This window comes from Neovison vison, chromosome 3 (genome assembly GCF_020171115.1).
Source record: "Neovison vison isolate M4711 chromosome 3, ASM_NN_V1, whole genome shotgun sequence".
NCBI classification, from domain to species: Eukaryota; Metazoa; Chordata; class Mammalia; order Carnivora; family Mustelidae; genus Neogale; species Neogale vison.
Genome location: NC_058093.1, coordinates 199,028,684 through 199,047,555, shown reverse-complemented (window position 1 = coordinate 199,047,555; position 18,872 = coordinate 199,028,684). Strand labels below are relative to the sequence as shown.

The 18,872-nt window shown below is 56.0% G+C and overlaps 1 protein-coding gene and 1 long non-coding RNA gene across 2 annotated transcripts in view; one reads left to right on the top strand and one right to left on the bottom strand.

The window, feature by feature from the left end:
• Positions 1-2,525: 2,525 nt before the first annotated feature.
• LOC122901981 lies at positions 2,526-6,507 on the top strand. The gene is made up of 3 exons (XR_006383720.1): positions 2,526-2,649; positions 2,809-2,880; positions 5,915-6,507. It is a non-coding gene; the product is annotated as an uncharacterized LOC122901981 (long non-coding RNA).
• A 717-nt stretch (positions 6,508-7,224) lies between these two features.
• The window catches only part of AACS (acetoacetyl-CoA synthetase), a 54,044-nt gene continuing 42,396 nt past the window's right edge, over positions 7,225-18,872 (bottom strand). The window contains exons 14-18 of the mRNA XM_044243537.1: positions 17,125-17,250; positions 12,661-12,730; positions 12,165-12,223; positions 11,126-11,328; positions 7,225-8,441 (exon numbers count right to left, since the gene is read on the bottom strand). Of these exons, the coding sequence (XP_044099472.1) occupies positions 8,304-8,441; positions 11,126-11,328; positions 12,165-12,223; positions 12,661-12,730; positions 17,125-17,250 (596 nt within the window). The 3' untranslated portion in view covers positions 7,225-8,303. The remainder of the gene's footprint in view (positions 8,442-11,125; positions 11,329-12,164; positions 12,224-12,660; positions 12,731-17,124; positions 17,251-18,872) is intronic.

The following is an 18,872-nucleotide window of genomic DNA, read 5'->3' as shown; positions in this document are numbered from 1 at the left end:
TCCCTGCACCAAGTCCCGGGGTCTCAATGACCCCCTAACACCGTACTGATGGGGAGCCCGTGCCCTCGGGAACCCATCCTCAACACCCCCAGCGCCACCGTCAACAACCCAACAACCACCTTCCCCTTCCCCACTCTCATTCCAGGTGTATCCAGGTGGGCTGCCCCGCCCACCCCCTGCAGGGAAGGGCAAATGACTCCGGTGTGCCCAGTCAGAACCTCCCATCCCCTTGGTCATGGTGGTTGATTCTGAGATGGACACATGATCTTAGCCAGGCCCAGGAGACTCCTCCCTGAGCCTTAGGCCCCCCAAAAGCCAGGCTTACTCAGAAAGAGGAGAGACTGTAGGTAATGTTAAGAGAGCATCCGCCAGATGCCTGGCCCTACACATAGGCCATGTGATCACCCCACCGTCCCCACAGCCCTGTTAGAGTTCATCTTTTTAATCCCCACTTTTATAGCTGAGGAAAATGAGGCTCAGATAGGTTAAGTAACTACCCTATGGTCACACAGACAGAAGAGGAACCATACTTCAGATCCAAGTATTTGGTTAGAGAGTAGGGTTGCCAAATGTAGCAAAACTATAGGACAGCTAAGTTTGAATTTCTGATAAACAATGAATACTTTTGGTGTAAATATGTCCCACATTATATTTGGGATATACTTACACTGAAGAGCTATTCACTGTTTGAGATTCAAATTTAACTGAACATCCTATTTTTTTTAATGAATTTTATTTTTCACTTTAAGTAGGTTCTATACCCAACATGGGGCTCAAACTCAGGACCCAAAGATCAAGAGCTGAATGCTCTACCGAGCCAGCCAGGGACCCCTGAACATCCTATAATTTCTCTGGCAACCCAATTTCTGAGTTCATGCCCTTAACCACAATACTCAACCACTTAGAGATTCCATGAGAGATACTGAATCATGATCCCACTGTCCCAGGTCCTGGATCCCACTGAGCCTGAAGCCACTGATAAGAGATGGCTTCCTGTCACAGAGCCAGTCCCAACTGAAATGAAACCTTACCAGTGGCTGGCACCAAGCAGTGGAGACAGGGAAGAGGTAAAGGAAGAGGATTCCCATCCTCAAGGACCTGAGTGAGGCCAAAGAGATAGCACTCATACACGGAAAGGTGCTAAGTGGAGTGTGATCCCATCCGCAGAGCCCTGGACCACTGAGAAGGTATACTCACTTTCTATCGCTGCATAATGAATTATCACAAACAGAGTAGCTTAAAGCAGCACTCATGTATTACCTCATTGTTTCTGTTGACCAGGAGTCCAGGCATGGCTTAGCTCGTTCTCAGCTTAGCATGGTCAGACTGTATTCTCATCTGGAGACCCAACTCAGGAAGGATCCCCTTCCAAGCTTCCCCAGGTTTATGGCAGAATTCATTTCTTTGTGGCTGCAGAAGTCATGGTAGCTTGCTTCTTCAAAGTCAGAAGTCTCTGCTACTTGGAGTCTCTGACATCAGATAAGACCCAGAGCCTCTTATAAACACTCACCTGACTGGGTCAGGCCCACCAAAATTGTCTTCCTTTTGATTAATGCAAAGTCAACTGATTAAGGACCTTAACTGCATCTGCAAAATCTCTTCACTTTTGCTATCTTCTGTTAGCAGGTAACAGGTCACAGGTCCTGCCCCCATCCAAGAGGAGGTAACGCAAAAGTACAGGTGCTAAGGGCAGGAATTATGGGGCCACTGCAGGGCATGTCTACCGCAGAGGGGAATGAGTCAGTCCAGACTGGTACAGCAGGACAGGCTTCCCAGGGAAAAAGGATGTGAGCCCATCTCTGAATGGCTGGTGGGGAGGAGTGGGTGAGGAGTGAATGGGGAAGGATGGGAGGGAGAGCAGGACAAGGAAGAGGGAGGGCAAGGGGGAGCAGAAGCAGGGGCCCCCGAGGAGGGCTAAGCCCTCCTGCCCACACAGCCCCTCCAGCCAGCCAGTCCTGGCCCAGCACAGGGGTTGCAGGGGGCTCAGGTGGGGGGATGGGGAGCAGCTAAACATTATTCCAGACTTTTGAAAAGCCAGACGTGAGAATTCAGAGCTTTACTTTCCAGAGTTTGTGTTATGGAGAAACACAGCACTTTCCCCCCACCCCCTCCCCCACCCAATTTTCTTAATCTAGAAATCCGTTCTCACAGGCACCAGGCCTCTGCTGGTTTTCCAGGCAACCTGTCCTGCTGGGGATGGAAGAGGGAACAGAGAGAGACAGAGGAAGTCAGACAGGTTCTCTCCTAGAGAAAGAAGGAGCAAGCAAGGGACAGGAAAAGGGCCAGCACCTGTGAAAGAATGAGAAGAAACAGAGAGGCTGGCTGCCCCCTACTCCTGAAAGGAAAGCCCCATACGGCTCTGGGACCCCCACCCGCGGCTCTGGGACGCCTGCCCAAGGCCCTGTAACTGAGTATGGCTGGTTTCCAGTGGGTGTCATGGGACCCAGGCCTGGCCAATCAGCACATGCCCAGCCAAGTGTGATCCAAATGGCCCAATGATCTTCAACACTGGAACTCCGGTTGAAACGACCAGAAGGAAAATCCTTCTCCCCTCTCAGCACTGGGAGGACAAGATCCTGGAGTGGGAGGTATCCAGGTTGGCAGAGCAAGAGGAGAAGCCATCTGAGAAAGCAGTCAACACAGAGGAAGGTAAGCTGACCCATGGAGACAGGGAACCCTGATGCCATTAGAGCCCCTAGATCCAGCCACACCTGAAGCTCATCTTGGCACTGGAGTTTTTAAACCTGTGTGCCAATAATCCTTCTACTTGCTTGAGCCAGTTTGTGATGGGGTTTCTGTTCTTTGTAGCCAAGAAAATCCTGAGTCGTGACTGAAAAAAGGAAATGGGCCCCACAAAGAATGGGACCATGCCATAAACAGGTAAGTGATAAGTGGGAACGCGAGAATGATAAACTCAGAGCCCGGAACGTGAAAACTAGGTCCAAGCCATGCGGGGCCACTCGACAACCACCTCTTTTCACTCCCCTAAAACCACCCTGACTTGTGCCTTAGCTATTTGAGGCCAGGAAAGAAGGCAGGAGCCAGAAGAACAGGGAGGGCAGCCCCAGCAAGATGAAGAGGTTTGCAAACCGCTCCAGCACATAATGAGTTGATGAACAACTGTTTCTCCCCTGGAAGTCATCTAATGAAATGATGAGACCATCCGCTTACTGCTAGGACGGTCAAGGCTGCACTCCGACGTGATCGACCACGACAGCCGAGCCAGGGCTTGGCTCATAACGTAGTTGAAACATCATCTTAATAGGCCTTCACTTATTTGCTTATGACAGTCTTGAGGACACGGGGACAGAATAGTAGCAGGCTTTCAGAACTGACAGAAAAGGCAACCGTGGCCTGGAGAGACAGAACCACAGCTCGCCAAAGCCAGTTTGGGCTTCTAGCCCAGTATAACAGGCTTCCGCCTGTCCCGGCTGCGTGTTCAACACCTATGTGCCTGATGAACCACAGTGGTTCTCGAATTCTGTGCACAAGGGGTGCTGGGACTGCAGCGAGAGAACAGAGGAGGAGGAGACGGGAGAAAGCTGGACCCAGCGGGACCCAGCCAGCTCCTGATCCAGATCCTTGCTCCGCCCAGCCACCCCTCTACATGGGCATACACCGATGTCACTGCTGGGCTCCAACTCCTCGTGGCTTCCTGGTGCCCCTCGGAACACAGTCCACACTCTAGTTCCCACAACGCGGCCCCTCTCCCGCTTGGCTCTGTACCCTTTCTCCAAGCCACGTCTCTTCTGATCCTCTGGGTCAGTCCATGCGCTTCTCGGGACCACAGCTGAGGCTCGCTCTGCTCTGCCCACGGGCTGACCTCCCACCTTCTCACGGGCAGCTCCCCTCGGAGGCCGGCCTTCAGCACCGTCTCCTTGGAGAGGCCTTGGCCGTGGTGTCTGGTCAGGCCTCCTCATCTCTCCTTGCTGACCACCTGTCTTCCTGCCCGAAGCACCCACTCCCTTGAGCAAGGGACTCACCACGCTTGGTGACCACTGGCCCCAGTGACAAACAGGGTACATCGCTGGAAGAGGCAGTTATTGCCCAGTCCCCAGCCCTGCAGACGCCCAGGAAAAGCCGCTTGACTGGGACACAGAAAAGCATCCCCACCCTGGCAACGGCTCGGGGGGGACAGGCTGAGATGGTGGAGCCGTGAGCAGCCAGAGTGGGGCCAGGCAAACATGAGATGGGGGAGTCTCCCCCCTGGCCCATGTGTGCCACGTGTGAGTGGGCGCCCGGTTCGGGTCCCTCACCCTGACAGAAAACACGCACACCCGATGTGTTCACCATCCTGCTCTTCTGGGTTCGGATGAGCTGTGTGTAATGTCAGCACACGCACACATGCACAGCCACACACACACACAGGTTCACACACAAACATACACATGCAGACATTTGCACAGGCAAAAACATATACGCACACATGCGTGTATACACGCACATGGCCAAAATGTTATAAAAGCCCACAAGTTTGCCTCATAAACCTTACAATTTACCTTCAAAATGCAGAGGCACAAACACATGCACACATGTCTTCTCCCCTGGGGCTGACACTCCAGCTGCAGGTCGGGCGTGATCTAGCCAGCGGGCACACCACCCAGTCTCCTGCCACTGAGTGCAGCTGTGGGACAGGTGTGGGCGGATGGGCAGGAAGCAGAAGGGAGGGGGCTGCAGTGTGAATGCGACTGGCATGGGTCACAGGACCAGGACGCCACGTAGGGGATGGTGGGGCAACTGGGTGTTAGAAGTGCGGGTCACGTGGGCGACCTTGCAAAGGCAACCCACCTACCCTTTAGGCCACCCATTCACCTTCAAGCTGTTGCAGGGAAAAAGCTCTTTCCAGTTGAGCCAAATCGCTACCACTTATCCCTGCAAATCTGCATGCGGCTTTCCCTTTGAAGGCTCAAGTCCAGAGTTGGGGACATGGCTGGGCTCTCAAAGGGAACTCATTCCCCACAAGACCTTGCCCTGAGCACCTGAAGTCCAAGGGGAGGGTCTCTCCTGTCCACAAACATGGTCGTGGTGGGTTAAAAGGTCAAGGAGACACCCTTCCTGAGCCTTGGTGGCCTCAGGCGTTTGCTAGGGGCTTGCTAGGGACTGGGGATCCCAATGAGCGAGCATATCTGGGGTCCTCCAGGGCTGGGAATGAAGGGGGGGCCAGTAGGCACATGCCCATAGCAAGAGGGGTTGTTCCAAAGCCAGTGCAGAGGAGCACAGCACAGAAGGTGTTGGGGGAGTGAGTGCTCTAGGGTCCCTAGGATTCTCTGTACAGGTGAGGAGGCAGGGCTGGGCAAGGTCCCTCCCCCACCCCTGAGAAAGTTCTTAGAGGTGGGAAGACAGACCCGGAGGAGGGAGCCCCCTGGCCAGGCAGCCCCCAGCCAGGCGGCACTGCAGGTTCCCGTGCTCCTGGCGAGGTCGGGGGACAGGCGTGCTGGGGAACCGGGAGAAGGTTGGGAAGGAGACTGGGGGGTACAACCTGCAGGCATCGCAAAGGGAAAGGCCACTGATCAGCAGGTGCTTTCAGGGCAATGCCGGGGCCAAGGCACATCGTGGGAGAGCCAGCACCACAGGGTTCGATGGCAGTCGCTCAGACCATCTGTCTCTCATTAATGAAGCTGTCCAGCGCAGCGTATTAACACGGAAGTGTGGGCTTGACCAGCCCCGGGGGGTCTTACTGCAACTCAAAAGGCACAGCAGTTAAGTCTTAACAACACCTCTGGAACAGTCTGATGTGGGCTCCGAGCCCCCAGTGGGGTGGAGCCCAAGTCCTGGGAGGGAGGCTAGCAGCCAGGCCCACAGTAGGGGGACAAGCTGAGCCCAGGGTCAGTCAACAGCCGGGGTCCCAACCACCCAGTGGCTCCAGCACAGAGCTCACAGCTTCTGATGGCCGCTCTCCTGTCCTCCTCACCAGCAGGACCCCACTGTGTTCGCAAAGCGAGGGAGGCAGAGTAGAGCCCCCAACACGCCCTGGGAAGAGGTCGGGTTCTGCGGCCAGGAGATTTAAGGCGGCATATGTAAGTGAGCGTGCGAATCAACAGAATGTTAAGATAGGGAAATGATCCCGGATTACCAGAGCGGGGCCGACGTGATCACAGAGGACTTCTGTGTGCAAGCGGGAGGCAGGAGGCCCTGCAGCTCTGGGGATGGAGGCATGAGCCAGAAGCCACGAGGGAGGGTGCCTCCGGAGGATGGAAAAGGCAAGGGAGACACTCTCCTCCGGTGCCTCTGGGAGGAACACAGCCGGTACACCTTGACTATTGCTCAGCGAGATCTGCATCAGGCTTCCAGACACCGTAATAAATTCGTGCTTTAAGCCAATGAATTCATGATAATTTGTTACAGCAACAAAAAACAAATATGAAAAAGGTGACAGGTCCTGTTTAAAAACGTTCAGCTGTCCGGACGCCCTTGCCGCTGGGGATGGCCGTGTGGCCCACTTCTGGTCACTTAGGTACCAGCAGAGCCGCACAGGGTGGGGTTTCCAGAAGAGCCACTGTTTGGCTGATGACAAGGGGACAGATCAGAGAGGGGGGCCTTTCTCTCTTTCGTTCTATTTTTTTAAAAGATTTATTTATTTGACACAGAGAGAGCGAGAGAGATCACAAGTAGGCAGAGAAACAGGCAGAGAGAGAGAGGGGGAAGCAGGCTCCCTGCTGAGCAGAGAGCCCGATGCAGGGCTTGATCCCAGGACCCCGAGATCATGACCTGAGCTGAGGGGGGCCTTTCTGCCCCTCACCCAGACCACCGGTCACTTCCTCCAGCTTCCTGCCAGGAACACAATGGGAGGTGAGAGGCGGGGCAGCTACAGATGGAGGACAGTGTAATGCAACTACCACCCAGGCCCCAGACACATGCTTGCCTCCACTATCCCCCAGAAGGAAGAAAAAGCAGCCCTTCTTTCCGGGCAAAGCCTGGATTCTGCAACACTCTCCCAGGGATGCACGGCTCTTACAATGACATGGGTTGCTATCCGGGTACCTGGCTGCTTGGAACCATGAGGGAGCGCAGGGTAAGGATGGGCCTCTCCTCTGGGGAGCTGGCCTCTTAGTCACTGGGAACCGTTGCTAAATGCCCAGGGCCCGGGAATGCCCCCACCCCTGTAGCCAAACATCCCCCCGGGGCACGGCCCCCACAACACAAGCAGCTTCGGACGCGGATCCAGTCACCGGTCCAGAGGAAACTCCAGCACGCCGCACACACACAGGTGTCTGCACAGATACGTATATACAGAGAGATGTTTATTGCATAAATTCCCCCTAGCGCCTTCCCCCTGTGTTTTTATAATCCAGAAGAAAAGAGATTCAAAACAGGTTTTCATTGTGTTGTTTTTAAAAATACAAAAACGAACATCAGGATTACAGGAACTCGTTAACGTGCTGAACGGAGAACACACATGAACCGCCCCGCGAATGAACCCGTGACTCGATTTACAGCTGCTGGGAACACCGCTTCCACGCGACGTCCCGAGAGCCCCCGGGGGGAGGAGAAGCAAGGCCATGTCCCCTGAGGCCAGGCAGCTGCGACTCGGGAGGGCCCGTGCCCGCCGCCCTGACGGCCTGCCGGCGCCCTGAGAGTGAGGCCACCCCATAGGGCGGGCGTCCAGTTGTCTAACACCCACACACACCGGATAATAATGTTACAATATTTTTAAACCACTCTAAGTCCATGAAATAAGGAAACCCCGTTGAAGCACAAAAGCCATGTGTGGTCCCACGGGAGCCTCTGCTGGCCGGCGGTGCAGTCGGGTGGGCGCGACACGTAGCTGCACCAGGACCTGCAGGAGCGCTGGGCCACCTGGGGACCGGGCCACGTGTCACCGCGGACAGCCAGGCCCCGAGGGACGACGGCCAGAGCCAGGAGACCCACATAAGAGGGAGACACAGATTTACACCTGAAGACAGTGAAGGGGACTACAGGCACGAGGCTGAAGGCAAGATGGCTCCTCAGAGGGGCGCCGCTGCCAGAGAGGGAAGCGGGGCCGTGGCCTTGACCACAGCTGTCAGCCACAACGGTCCACGCACAGGCCAACCCCGGCTCCTCGAGGCATGGTGCGTGCAAGAACACTTGTGCAAAGACACACACTCTCCAAGCCTCACCACACACACAACCAAATGCTCCTTTTTGGCCTCTGAAGGTCAGCACACAGTCCAGGAAGAGGTAGGGAAGCCACCAGACGCGACTGCGGCCCGGACACAACGCTTCCCCCAGCCCGCAGACACTTGCCTTCCCAAAGTAACGTCTGACCCCGCGAAAGTCAGAGCACAGACGCACGTGGCAGGTGCCGAGCGAGCCGGGCCGACTCAGAAGTCCTGCAGCTCGGGGATGTCCCGGTACAAATCTAGGGCCTCGGGGTTCGAGAAGGCCCCTCGGTGCTGCACGGCTTTTCCAGCGATGACCTGCTTCACGGCCACTTCCACTTTCTTGCCGTTGAGGGTGTACTGCACAGGGCGGAGGAAACAAGGAGGGAGTTGGGCCTCGAGCGGGGAAGAGCCCAGGGCTCTCGGGGCCAGGCAGTCCAGACCACAGGCGGACCGATCCCCCCTGGAGCCCAACCCGCACTGTGCCCGCGGAGGGAGCCTTCCACCACAGTGAGCACGCGGGCCACCACGTCTGGGGACAGTGGGCTGATTCCCGAGGCCCCACTGGCCTCCTCTAGGGAGACGGGGGCCCCAGCACCTCTCCCTGCAAGAGGGGCTCACGGGGCTCACACACGGACAGCTCTAGCAAGGGCCTCACTGTCAGACTGTCTCTTTTTTGTCAGTGCCACTGATTTCGCTAGCCTTCTCTTTACCATAAAATCAGGCCATCACCAGCATGTCAGCAGTGGGCTGGCTTCCCACAACCTCGTCACAATCACATGGTCAGTGAGCTTCGTCCACAAGCCTCACCAAGCTGTCCCCAAATCTGTCCTCAGAACCATTCGTCAGGGTGGGATGGGGCAGTCAGACTCCTCCTAAACGTGCAAAGCTCCCCCTAAAACCTGTGGCCCACATGTGCCACCTTCGCTCCCTGCAGGCCTCTGGTGGCAGTGCAGGCATCCGGGGGCCAGGGGACTCAAGGACAGAGCCCTTTAGTAGAACGGCAGTGCCCTGTTCTCTCCTCCACGGGCATGATTTTTTTTTTTTTTCAACCTGAGATGTAATTAAAATTCATTCATTTGAGAAACTCAGGCGACGTGTGAACTAATTAAGGACCTAAGCGCTAGCTTCCCAGGGACTGCCTGTCACTGGGGTGTCAGCCCCTCTCGGCCAGGAACGCAAGAGTCTCACATGCTGTATGGGCTTAGAAGCTTTACACAAAAGCCCCAAGAATGGCTCAGGGGAGCTAATAATTTATATCTTCCACTGGTTGACAAAAGAAAGAAGGCCGTGATTCAGATGCAATCCCACTACCGCTTCCCCCGATGAAGAGGGTGGTGGGAGGCAGAGGACCCCCCCACCCCTGGGGCTATGGCTCGGGCCTCCCTGGGGCGCACACACCATGCTGCCTCCCATCGGTATGGGACAGGCGTCTCAACTGTGAGTGGGGACAAAGATGTGACCAGTTGGGGCGGTCGTGCCTGCCTGGGGCCTGCCAGCCTCACAATGCCCCAAGTGCCCCCCAGTCTTCTTGGCCGGGTCACCCTCACCCCAGCACGTGACACACAGGGCCTACCCAATCCATCAGTTAAGATCAGGAGGCTCTGGAAACATAAGGGCCTCAAAAAATTTCAGGGAACCCTCAAAGTGACTTCCCAGCCCAACCAGACAGAAGAGACAGTGCCCGCGGAGGGTGGGAGCTGACAGCGACCTGATAGCCACGCTGAGGACAGAAAGACGGGCCACCATTTCCTGTATCTCTCAAATAAACCGTGTCACTAACCTCATGACCACAGACAGTTGGGGAATAACCCTTCCGGTAACAAAGGACAGATGTCCCGTTTCAACAAAAGAAAGCCAAGGGGAAAATCAAACTCTCATACTCCAGAATGTTCCAGAAGCAGACAGAACTGGTTCCCCGAAGGAAAGCATTAGGCCCTCCTCAGAAGGCAGTAAGTGTCACAGACTCGAGAAGTACCTTCCCCTCCGTGGGAGCCACCGTCCACAGAGTCGCTGGGAGTCACCAACTGAGAGAGACAGAGAGCCTAGTCCCAAGCTTGGGACCCTTCCCATGCATAATCAATATTTAAAAGAAGCATGTGCGGGGCGCCTGGGTGGCTCAGTGGGTTAAGCCGCTGCCTTCAGCTCAGGTCATGATCTCAGGGTCCTGGGATCAAGTCCCGCATCAGGCTCTCTGCTCAGCAGGGAGCCTGCTTCCTCCTCTCTCTCTCTCTCTGCCTGACTCTCTGCCTACTTGTAATCTCTCTGTCAAATAAATAAATAAAATCTTTAAAAAATAATAAATAAATAAAAATTAAAAATAAATAAATAAATAAAAGAAGCATGTGGACAGAAGTCTGGGCCCTGCTCAGGACAGCATCAGAGCTGTGCTCCCACAGGGGGCCGGTCACTCTCTGCCCCATCTCCCCTTCAGAGAACCACAATCCGCCGGCTTCTGTACAGCCTGGCTCGTCTGTGCACACACGCGTGCATGTGCACACGGCAGCCTCCCCTCTCGGCTGCCATCCGCATGTCAGTGGTCCCAGCTGAGGCCGAGATCCAGTCTGGGCGCCCCTCCTCCCCCACTCAGAACCTAAACAGAGTGGAAGGGGGGGCAGCTTTCTGGAGATGCGCCTCTAAATAGATTCGACTCTTCTTTCCACGGGCGAAACTTAAAATTAAAAGGCAAGAGCAACGGCACCCCAGCGGCTCTTTAAAAATTTTAAATTAATTTTCTCATTAATAATTTTAAGAACACACCAGCATCACACTGGGGGAAAGCTGGCTGGATGTGCAGGGCCAGGCCTGCCTAGCCTCCGAACACAGGTATTTTAGCAGAAGTTACTTTAAATGCAATTCAGGAAGGGTTAAAAAAAAAAAAAAAGGAGAGAAAGAGAGAGATGTTGGGGGGGAAAGATGGGGTTGCCAGGCAACAGAGACAAACTATATATAAAGCAGAACAAGCTCCTAGATGAGTCCCCGCGTGCGCGGCTCTCAGGGAGATGCCGGCGCTCTGGCCCCACGGCCCGGGAGGCAGGACCTACCGGGATGCCCTTGGTCTCCAGGATGAGGCTGGGCACATGCCGTGCAGACAGGCCGACGCGGATGGCGTTACAGATGCTTTTCACCAGCTCGGGCCCGAACGAGTGGCCGGAAGCCATCTTCAGGAAGAGAAGCACCCTCTCCTCCCCGTCCTTGTTGTACTGGGGGACGCAGAGGCTGTCTGCCACCTCCTCGAAGGCCTCCACTGGAGACACAGGGGAAGGGAACACGCGCTCACAGCGGCCCGCCGCAGCCAGCCAGCAGAGAGGGGGAGGCCAGCCCCCCGGGCCTGACAGGCACGGCCACCTCTCCCCCACCCTCCCGGGAAGAGACCTTCCAGGGGAGCACACAGGAGAGCGCCCGTCTCCAGCGGGGAGTCAAGAGCTGTGGCTTGAACTGCAGTGGTCAACGTGTTTATAGGAAGCCAAACACAGGCCTCCCCGGCTCCACTACACGCTGATTTGAAGATAAATAGGAAGCAAGTGCCTGTGGTGGGGACCCCGCTGCAAGGAGGGACAAAGGCTCAAGGCAGGAGGAGCAGGACTCTGGCCTGGCTCCAACAGTATTGGTGTGACATCAGTAGCACGCCACCTCCCAGGAAGGCTGACTTCGGGACCTGCGTGGAGCATTCTGAAGGCCCACGGTTGACTCTACTGTGCGGCTGCGAGGCCCACCGTCTTTATATGGCATCCTGAATGGCGCTGTGGGACCTCCAGCAATCCCAACCTCTCTGTGCTTCTCCTTCACCCATAAAGAGAAGACATAATTAAGCAAGCCAAGGTTGCTCACTGTGAAGATAAAATGTAACGGAACAGGAATGGGCCTCTGAGGCTTTGCAGCCATGAGCAGTGTGGACAAGGTATGTTCTGGAAAGAAGGACACGTTCACAAATGTCCATTCTCACCACTGAGGCAAACAGGCCGGAGTTAGAGCCAAAAGGCAGGCTCTCTGGAAAGCAGGCTCTGGGGCTCCCCGCTAGGACACACCCTCCTTCCTTCCTGGATGACCCAAGAATAATTCAGGAGAAAGTGAAACACTTACCAATGTTATAGATTTCCGAGCTGCCAAATCGCACTCCGTTGGGGTTGAGTGTGCCGTCACTGGAAAGAGACAAGGTCATGAACACACAGCTGTTCCTGAGTGAGGCACGTCACCCGGGGACGGTGGGGAGGCATCACCCCCTTTCCACACAGCAACACTGGGCCCCATCATGAAGGCTCTCTCCCCTTGCTCCTTATCCCTACCAGTCCCCCTCTCTCTCTAAACTCCAAGCCAGACAACAAGGGAGACCCCTTTGTGTGGAAACACCTGTCACCTCCCTGCCCCTTCCCACCTGTACAGGTGTTCTGGATAGGCTGTTGCTACCGAGGACGGACACACCTTTGCCACAGACCCGCTACCCCATGCTGGGGCCCAGGAATGTGAATCAGGCCCAGACCCGGCCCTCAGGGAGCCGACACGGGATGCCCCCTGTCCCTGCTTGGATGCTTTGGGAAAGGGGGCTCCTGGGAAGAGAAGCTGTCCAAAGACCCCTCACCTCCGGCCCAGCATGCTGATGCCCCCCGTCTTGGGGTTGATTCTGCAGAAGTCACCGTGTGCCCAGACACCTGCAGGGAAGCAGAGGGGCTCAGTCACCCCAAGGAGAAGGGGTCCTGCCTGGACAGACGCCCACGGCAGGCATGACAGCAACAGGAGATTCATCAAAACAGACACAGCTAAGGCACAGAAACAGGTACGGAACGGGGCTGGGGCCCGGGGTAAAAGTGCATTAGCCCATCCCTGCCCCCAGGAGCACAGCATTTAGCAGGGGCCACTGGGCGCCCAGTTCTGACACGCACCAGCACGCAAGAGAACGTCACTCCTTCGGGCACCCACAAGGGCCTCAGGAATTCACAGGGTGGGGACCAGCCGTGGCAGTGAGGGTGCGAGAGGGGGCGGGGGAAGGTCATTGGGAGCTTTGGGAGCAGGCCTGACTGAAGGCACTTTAGGAAGTCAGGGTGGTCTGGGAGAGCTGAGGGGGCAGGTCTGGAGGGGCTGGGCCCACCCCTGGAACGGGACAGAAGCAGCACGACCAGAGGCAGGCTCCTAACAGAGGCCCAAGGTAAGGCACGAGCCATGTGCACAGAGCAACCTAGCTGGTAAAACACGGGGGACACGGAAGGCAGAGGAACGAGGTGGAGGGGCAGGGATCAGAGGTGACTGATCACCCGTGCCAACCCCGTGTGGCCAGGCAGACAGTCGAGGCCTGGGCTGGTGGCATTCCCAGGGAGGCCCTCATCCGGACACAGCAGAGCTAATAGCTCGAGCCTCAGCCACATCCTCCAGGAGCAGGAAAGAGAAGTCATGCCTCAGCGGAATTGTCAAGGGAGCAATTAAAGCGGCCAGAAGCTTCCTCCTGCCGCCAAAGGCAGTGACCCTCGACCAGCCGCACAATCGGAGGCCAAATGGGTATGAACGACCAGGAGCACATCCCGCCAGCTCTGCGGCCATCCGGAAGTCACTTCCCCTGGGGCAGCCTGGCCTCCTGAAATGGGGCCCGAGTCCCTGCAGTCCAGAAAGGGAAAATGTCAAATAAAACCAGCTTCGGGACCTTCACGGAGAGGACCTCCTCCCCCGCAATGCTGGAGACGCTTCCCGCCTGGAGGCGCGAACCCCATCCACCCGCACCTGTCCGGGAGGCACCACCGTGACGAGACACTGCGCTTATTCCCTCGCTCGTTCACAGTCATGACCAGACTGCACGAGCAGCAACTGAGGCTCCCGCCCAGGTGCAGACCCAGCTGAAGGCCAGGACGTCTGTCCGTCTGCAGGGAGTATGGTCCTTGGGAGGCAGTTAGGGAACGGAGGGACTCCCGAGCTCCTTTCTTCTGATACAAAAGAGAACTGTAGGCCTCCGGGTCCCTCTCCCCTCCTCCCCTAGCTGAAGAGAGAAACCCCTTCCTCCTGACGGGACTCATGAAAGACTCGGGTACACAAACAGGAAAAGATCAATCCCAGGACTGCGAGTGATACGCCCGCCAGGTTTCTGCAGAAGCACATCCAACAGCTGCTCCAAACGCTGGGCTTCCAGATGCCGTCCCAGGGGACAGGGCTGTGGACGCAGCCGCAGGGCTGACCCCTCCACGGGTCCTTTCTCATCTGGGGACCGGGCGCCCGACCGACACAGAGTCTGGGCAGTGCAGAGCCGGCTTTCCCAGGAGTTTGATCATGAATGCGAGATCCCGGAAACGAAGACAGAACGGAAGACGCAAAGGCACCCTGAAGGAACTGTCATTTGTGAAAATAAAATGCAGCACTGCTGCCTCGTACAACGTGAAGTCGGGAGGAAGGATTCTCAAGGGGCTGGTGGCTCTGCTGCCAGGTTGTCACGGCGCAGGAATGCAGGCTTCCCTGCGGGTTCCCATGCCCGGGGCCAGCAGAGCACTGGCTCCTTCCACCCTGTTTCAGCGACCGCACGCCAGCGCAAAGGGAGAGACCCAGCCTTGCTCTTGCTTTCCTCCTGCAGGAAATCCAGGTAAGCATGTGTCTTTGTATAGAGAGAACAACAGCACGGCTGTCCACGTCTGCAAATGCACCATCGTGAATAAACTGCACACCCACGCACGCTTCTCTTATGGGAGGACCGAGGGCTCTGTGAGTTATGACGCGGAGTCTCCTTCCGCTTTGAGCTCTTCTGCTGATGCAGGCTGAGGGAACCTCTGGCTGTCCCCATGTCCAAGTTCAAAGTCCCAACAGTTGATGGGTGTGCTTGGCTCCCGAGTGGAAATGTGTACCCTGCACTCACCCGTACTCATTTTATTTCCCTTTTTGTCTTGGCTGCCAGGAAACTCAGAGCTGAAATCACTGCTTTGTAGAATCAGAACAGTCTAAGTCTTTCTTCAGTCCGCTTTTAAAGTCTCTTTAAATTTTTACTAGGTTTTTAAAAATGATAAGATATAAAGAAAAGCAAAACAGCTCATAATTCTCCCACACAGATAACCCTTTGTTGTGGATTTATTCACACACTTGCACACACATATTTCCTTTTAAAAGTTTACACAAAGAGATACTGTTCCCTCTGTGCTGAATTTCTTCTTTTCGCTTACTAATGTCTTGGATATCACCACCTGCTTACATTTTCACCTGGCCTAACTATGTCTGAAAGTTTGCTTGCTGCTCCAGGAATGACAACCTTGGCCTCCAGCTGTTTCCCTCAACACTAATTCCAATACAGTGTCAGAATCTCCCAGGACAACATGGACAGTCAGGTTCCACCCGTGTTCCTCCAGTCCACGACCAAGGGCTTCAGAGTTCCATTATCTTACCTGCCTTCCTCTTTCCTTCCTCTTACCGCACTGGTTCACACATCTCCCACCTACTCCCAGAAAGCATCTGAGGAAACTACTTATAAACCCGATTACATAATGAGATTCTTTCAAGAGAATCAGAAACCCTGCCCTGGGGTAAGAAGACTGCTCCAAACAAGCAATGATTTCTGCTTCGAGCTTCCTGGCAGCCAAGGCAAAAATGGAAATGGCAATAAAACAGGTCACAATACTTGTTTTCTCCAAGAGGGAAGTTCAAAAAAAAGAAGGAAGGAAGGAGGGAGGGAGGGGAAGAAAAGGCTTTGAAATCAATCCTGAGAGACATTTTTCATGTTAACTGTATATATGATAAGTTATAGGAAACACAGCTTCCAAAGACCAGTGACCCGTACTGCAGGAGACAGAGATGGATTTTTAAGATGGATTCTCCCACTGAGGCTCTACTCCTTTTGGCCTCTCTTGCTATAACAGGAGGTCCTGCCCTGTCCTTCAGAGTCACCTGAGGAACGTTTCTCTCTACATTAGCTCCCTCTATGCTGCCTCACTCCGTCTGGACAGCCACACGCCAGCGGGATCCAAGGCGGGGCTCACGCGTAGCAGGTACCCAGGAGGCTACGTCACATCTGGGGTGCTCCTCCAACGCCCACGTCGGGGTGCGATGCCAGATACAGTGCTTTTCACATGGGACGTGTAAACACGCAAGGCCAGGGGGAGAGACGGGAGGGGTCCACAGTGAGTTCTGCTCCTGCTGGCCACCTGCCCTTCTCTGATCCTCCATGAGCCGTTACCGCAAAACCAAATTATCTTTCTGGAGACGGAAGCAAGCACGCACTTGGAGAACACCGCTCTGGGACAGAGGGCTTACTGAACTGTGAATCAGACAGCTGTGATAACTCGAGGTTGCTTATGAACGAAGGACAGATGGAGACGGGAGTCAGAGCTTGAAATAAAACACTTCCCTGCTCCGGGGCAAGGCACCACTCGGAAGATGAAACGCGAGGGTGTCGGTCTGTGTGAGAGTGACAAGCGGGCTGCAGAGCGCCCCACCCCCAACGTGCTCCTCCTCCAAGACCTCCATGAGGACTGGGTGAGGGTGCGTGCCCAGCGGAGAGGAGGAGGCCCAAGCCAGATTCCTCCTGAACACGCCGCTTCCATCTGAACCGGCAGTCCTGGGTAAGCGCGCAGCCCACAGCCCTCCCACAGGCAAACCGGGGCTCCTACTGGGACTCGTGCCGGCCCCTGGAAGCCGCACCTGCAGCCCAGGGGCTCTGCACACAGAGGCCAGCTAAGCAGAAAGCAACCCCACCAGGGCTCAGCCTGTTCAGCATCTGACTCTTGGTTTCCGCTCAGGTCCTCTGCACTCAGCAAGGGTCTGCTTGAGAGCCTCTCCCCTCCTCCCTCTGCCCCTCTCTAGCCCCCTGCTCACGTGCTCTCTTTCTCTCTCAAATAAACAAATAAACCGTAAGGAAATAGAAGCTAACCAGACCAAGCTAACCAGAAGCCAGTTTCACATGATGGCTCCGAGAGGAAGGGACAAGATCCTGATCCCCATGCATCCCCGCCCCCTGGTGGAAGGAGCTGTGAGCAGCTTCACAGGCGTAGGGGGTGGGGGTGGGGTGCGGGCAGAACCAGACCCAAAGGCCCAGCCCAGAGGGAGTGTGGGCAGCTCCCTCCGCATCCCCCACCACCGGACCTACCTGGGAATCTGGAGAAATAGGCCTTCCTGTACTTGCTCCCGTTCTCATCGTTCCAGAAGTGCGTGGGCTGGCAGGGGATCGGCTTGGTGCACACCAGCTCGCCGCTCTCCCCCCACACTGCCTTTCCTGCTTCGGGAAGGAGAGACTAACCTGAGCACACGCAGCAGCACATAGCCTGGCACACGCTCCCCATCACCATGTACTTGGGACCGACCCCCAGCGACCTTCCCTCCGGACCCACGCCCCCCCCAAATCTCTCTTCTAAAGGGAACTGATGTTCCCCACACGTGTATTAATACGTTCACGCCATCGAGACACAGCTCCGAACAGCCAAGTCATCCCGCGTGTCTCCAAACTGCACCCACGGCCTCAGGCTGTGTGCGCCCCGCAACCCGCTCAGCTCTCCCAGTGTGGGCTTGGGGTGCCTCGCTCGTCCACTATATGCCGCTCCAGCCCACTCGTTTTCACTGCTTGTAACTGTCCACGTGCGATCGTGGCCATTTATTCCTCTGGAGGACGAGCTCTGTATGTTCCCGACTCTGTTCCCTACTGCGAACATGCGGTGACAAACCCACTCACATGCCTCTCCTCGCTCGTATGCGCCAGTGCTTCTCCCAGGAGTAGAATTCCTGCACCACGCGGTCCCTACCTCTCTTCATTACTCCCAACCTGCAGGCTAACTGAGTCGCGCCGAGTCCACCTGCTCCCACAGGGCGCCCAGTCTCCGGCCCCGGGCACAGCAGAGGCCATGGAGGCCGAGGAGAGGGCAGCACAGCAACCCTCCCAGGGAGCGGGTCCCTTCACCCAGCACACCGTGGCACTGCGGGACTGGCACTGAGAAGTCACCATTCCACGTGCGCCCACAGGGCCTCCTGGGGTTCCCCATTTCCTCCTCCCTCACCTAGCTCACCCCATCCCACCAAGCCCCCCAGAGAGATGAAAGACAGACAGCTGGGAGCTGTAGAGATGGCCGTCAGTTTCTCTCTGCCAGGAGCATCTCCCCCAGCCAGGCCACAGAATGCAGCAGTGACCAGGACCAAAAGAAATGGTTAAGACAGTAGGGAAGAAAATAGACATATGGGGCTGAGAAGCTCTGCGAGCACCAGGAAAAGTCCTCTTCTGAAAGTAAGAACCGATTTTCAAAAAAGTCTCTGGCAACATTTTCCATGAACTGGAGAGGGAGAAATCCTTCCTGTGTTCTCCAGGCTTCCAGCCCCTAACCTGGCGGGGCCACCACGGCTGATGTCTCTCCCTCTTCCTCACCCAGACTCCCCATGCACTCTGTCAGGCTAAAATAATGGTGGCTGCAGGGCAAATTTGCACAGTGCACACACCACACGCCAGGCTAGGCCCTGTTTGGTGCTAGAGACACAAACAGGCTTTGCTCATTTATCAATGGCCACCAACAGGCTATAGAGCAAAAGCTCATCCTGACACCGTCAGAGGCCAACACCCCGGCTCCCTCACTGGGTCCATGTCAAGGTCAGGGGGTCACAGGAGCAGGGCAGTGGGGCTGTCTGAGCAGCATCTCCGGGCTTTGGATGCTGGGGGAGCAACAGCATTCCTGCCGCTCCTGAACACACAGCTTTCCGCTGTGCTCCAGCCCGACACTGACTTCTCAGGCAGGAAGGCCAAAGGGGACGGGGGACAAGGAGCCCAGCGGGCAGCTAGAAGGACCCCAGTCTGCAAGTGACCTGGGCCACCCGTCTCAGGGAGGTTACACATCCGAGAGCTCCTGAGCTACCGGT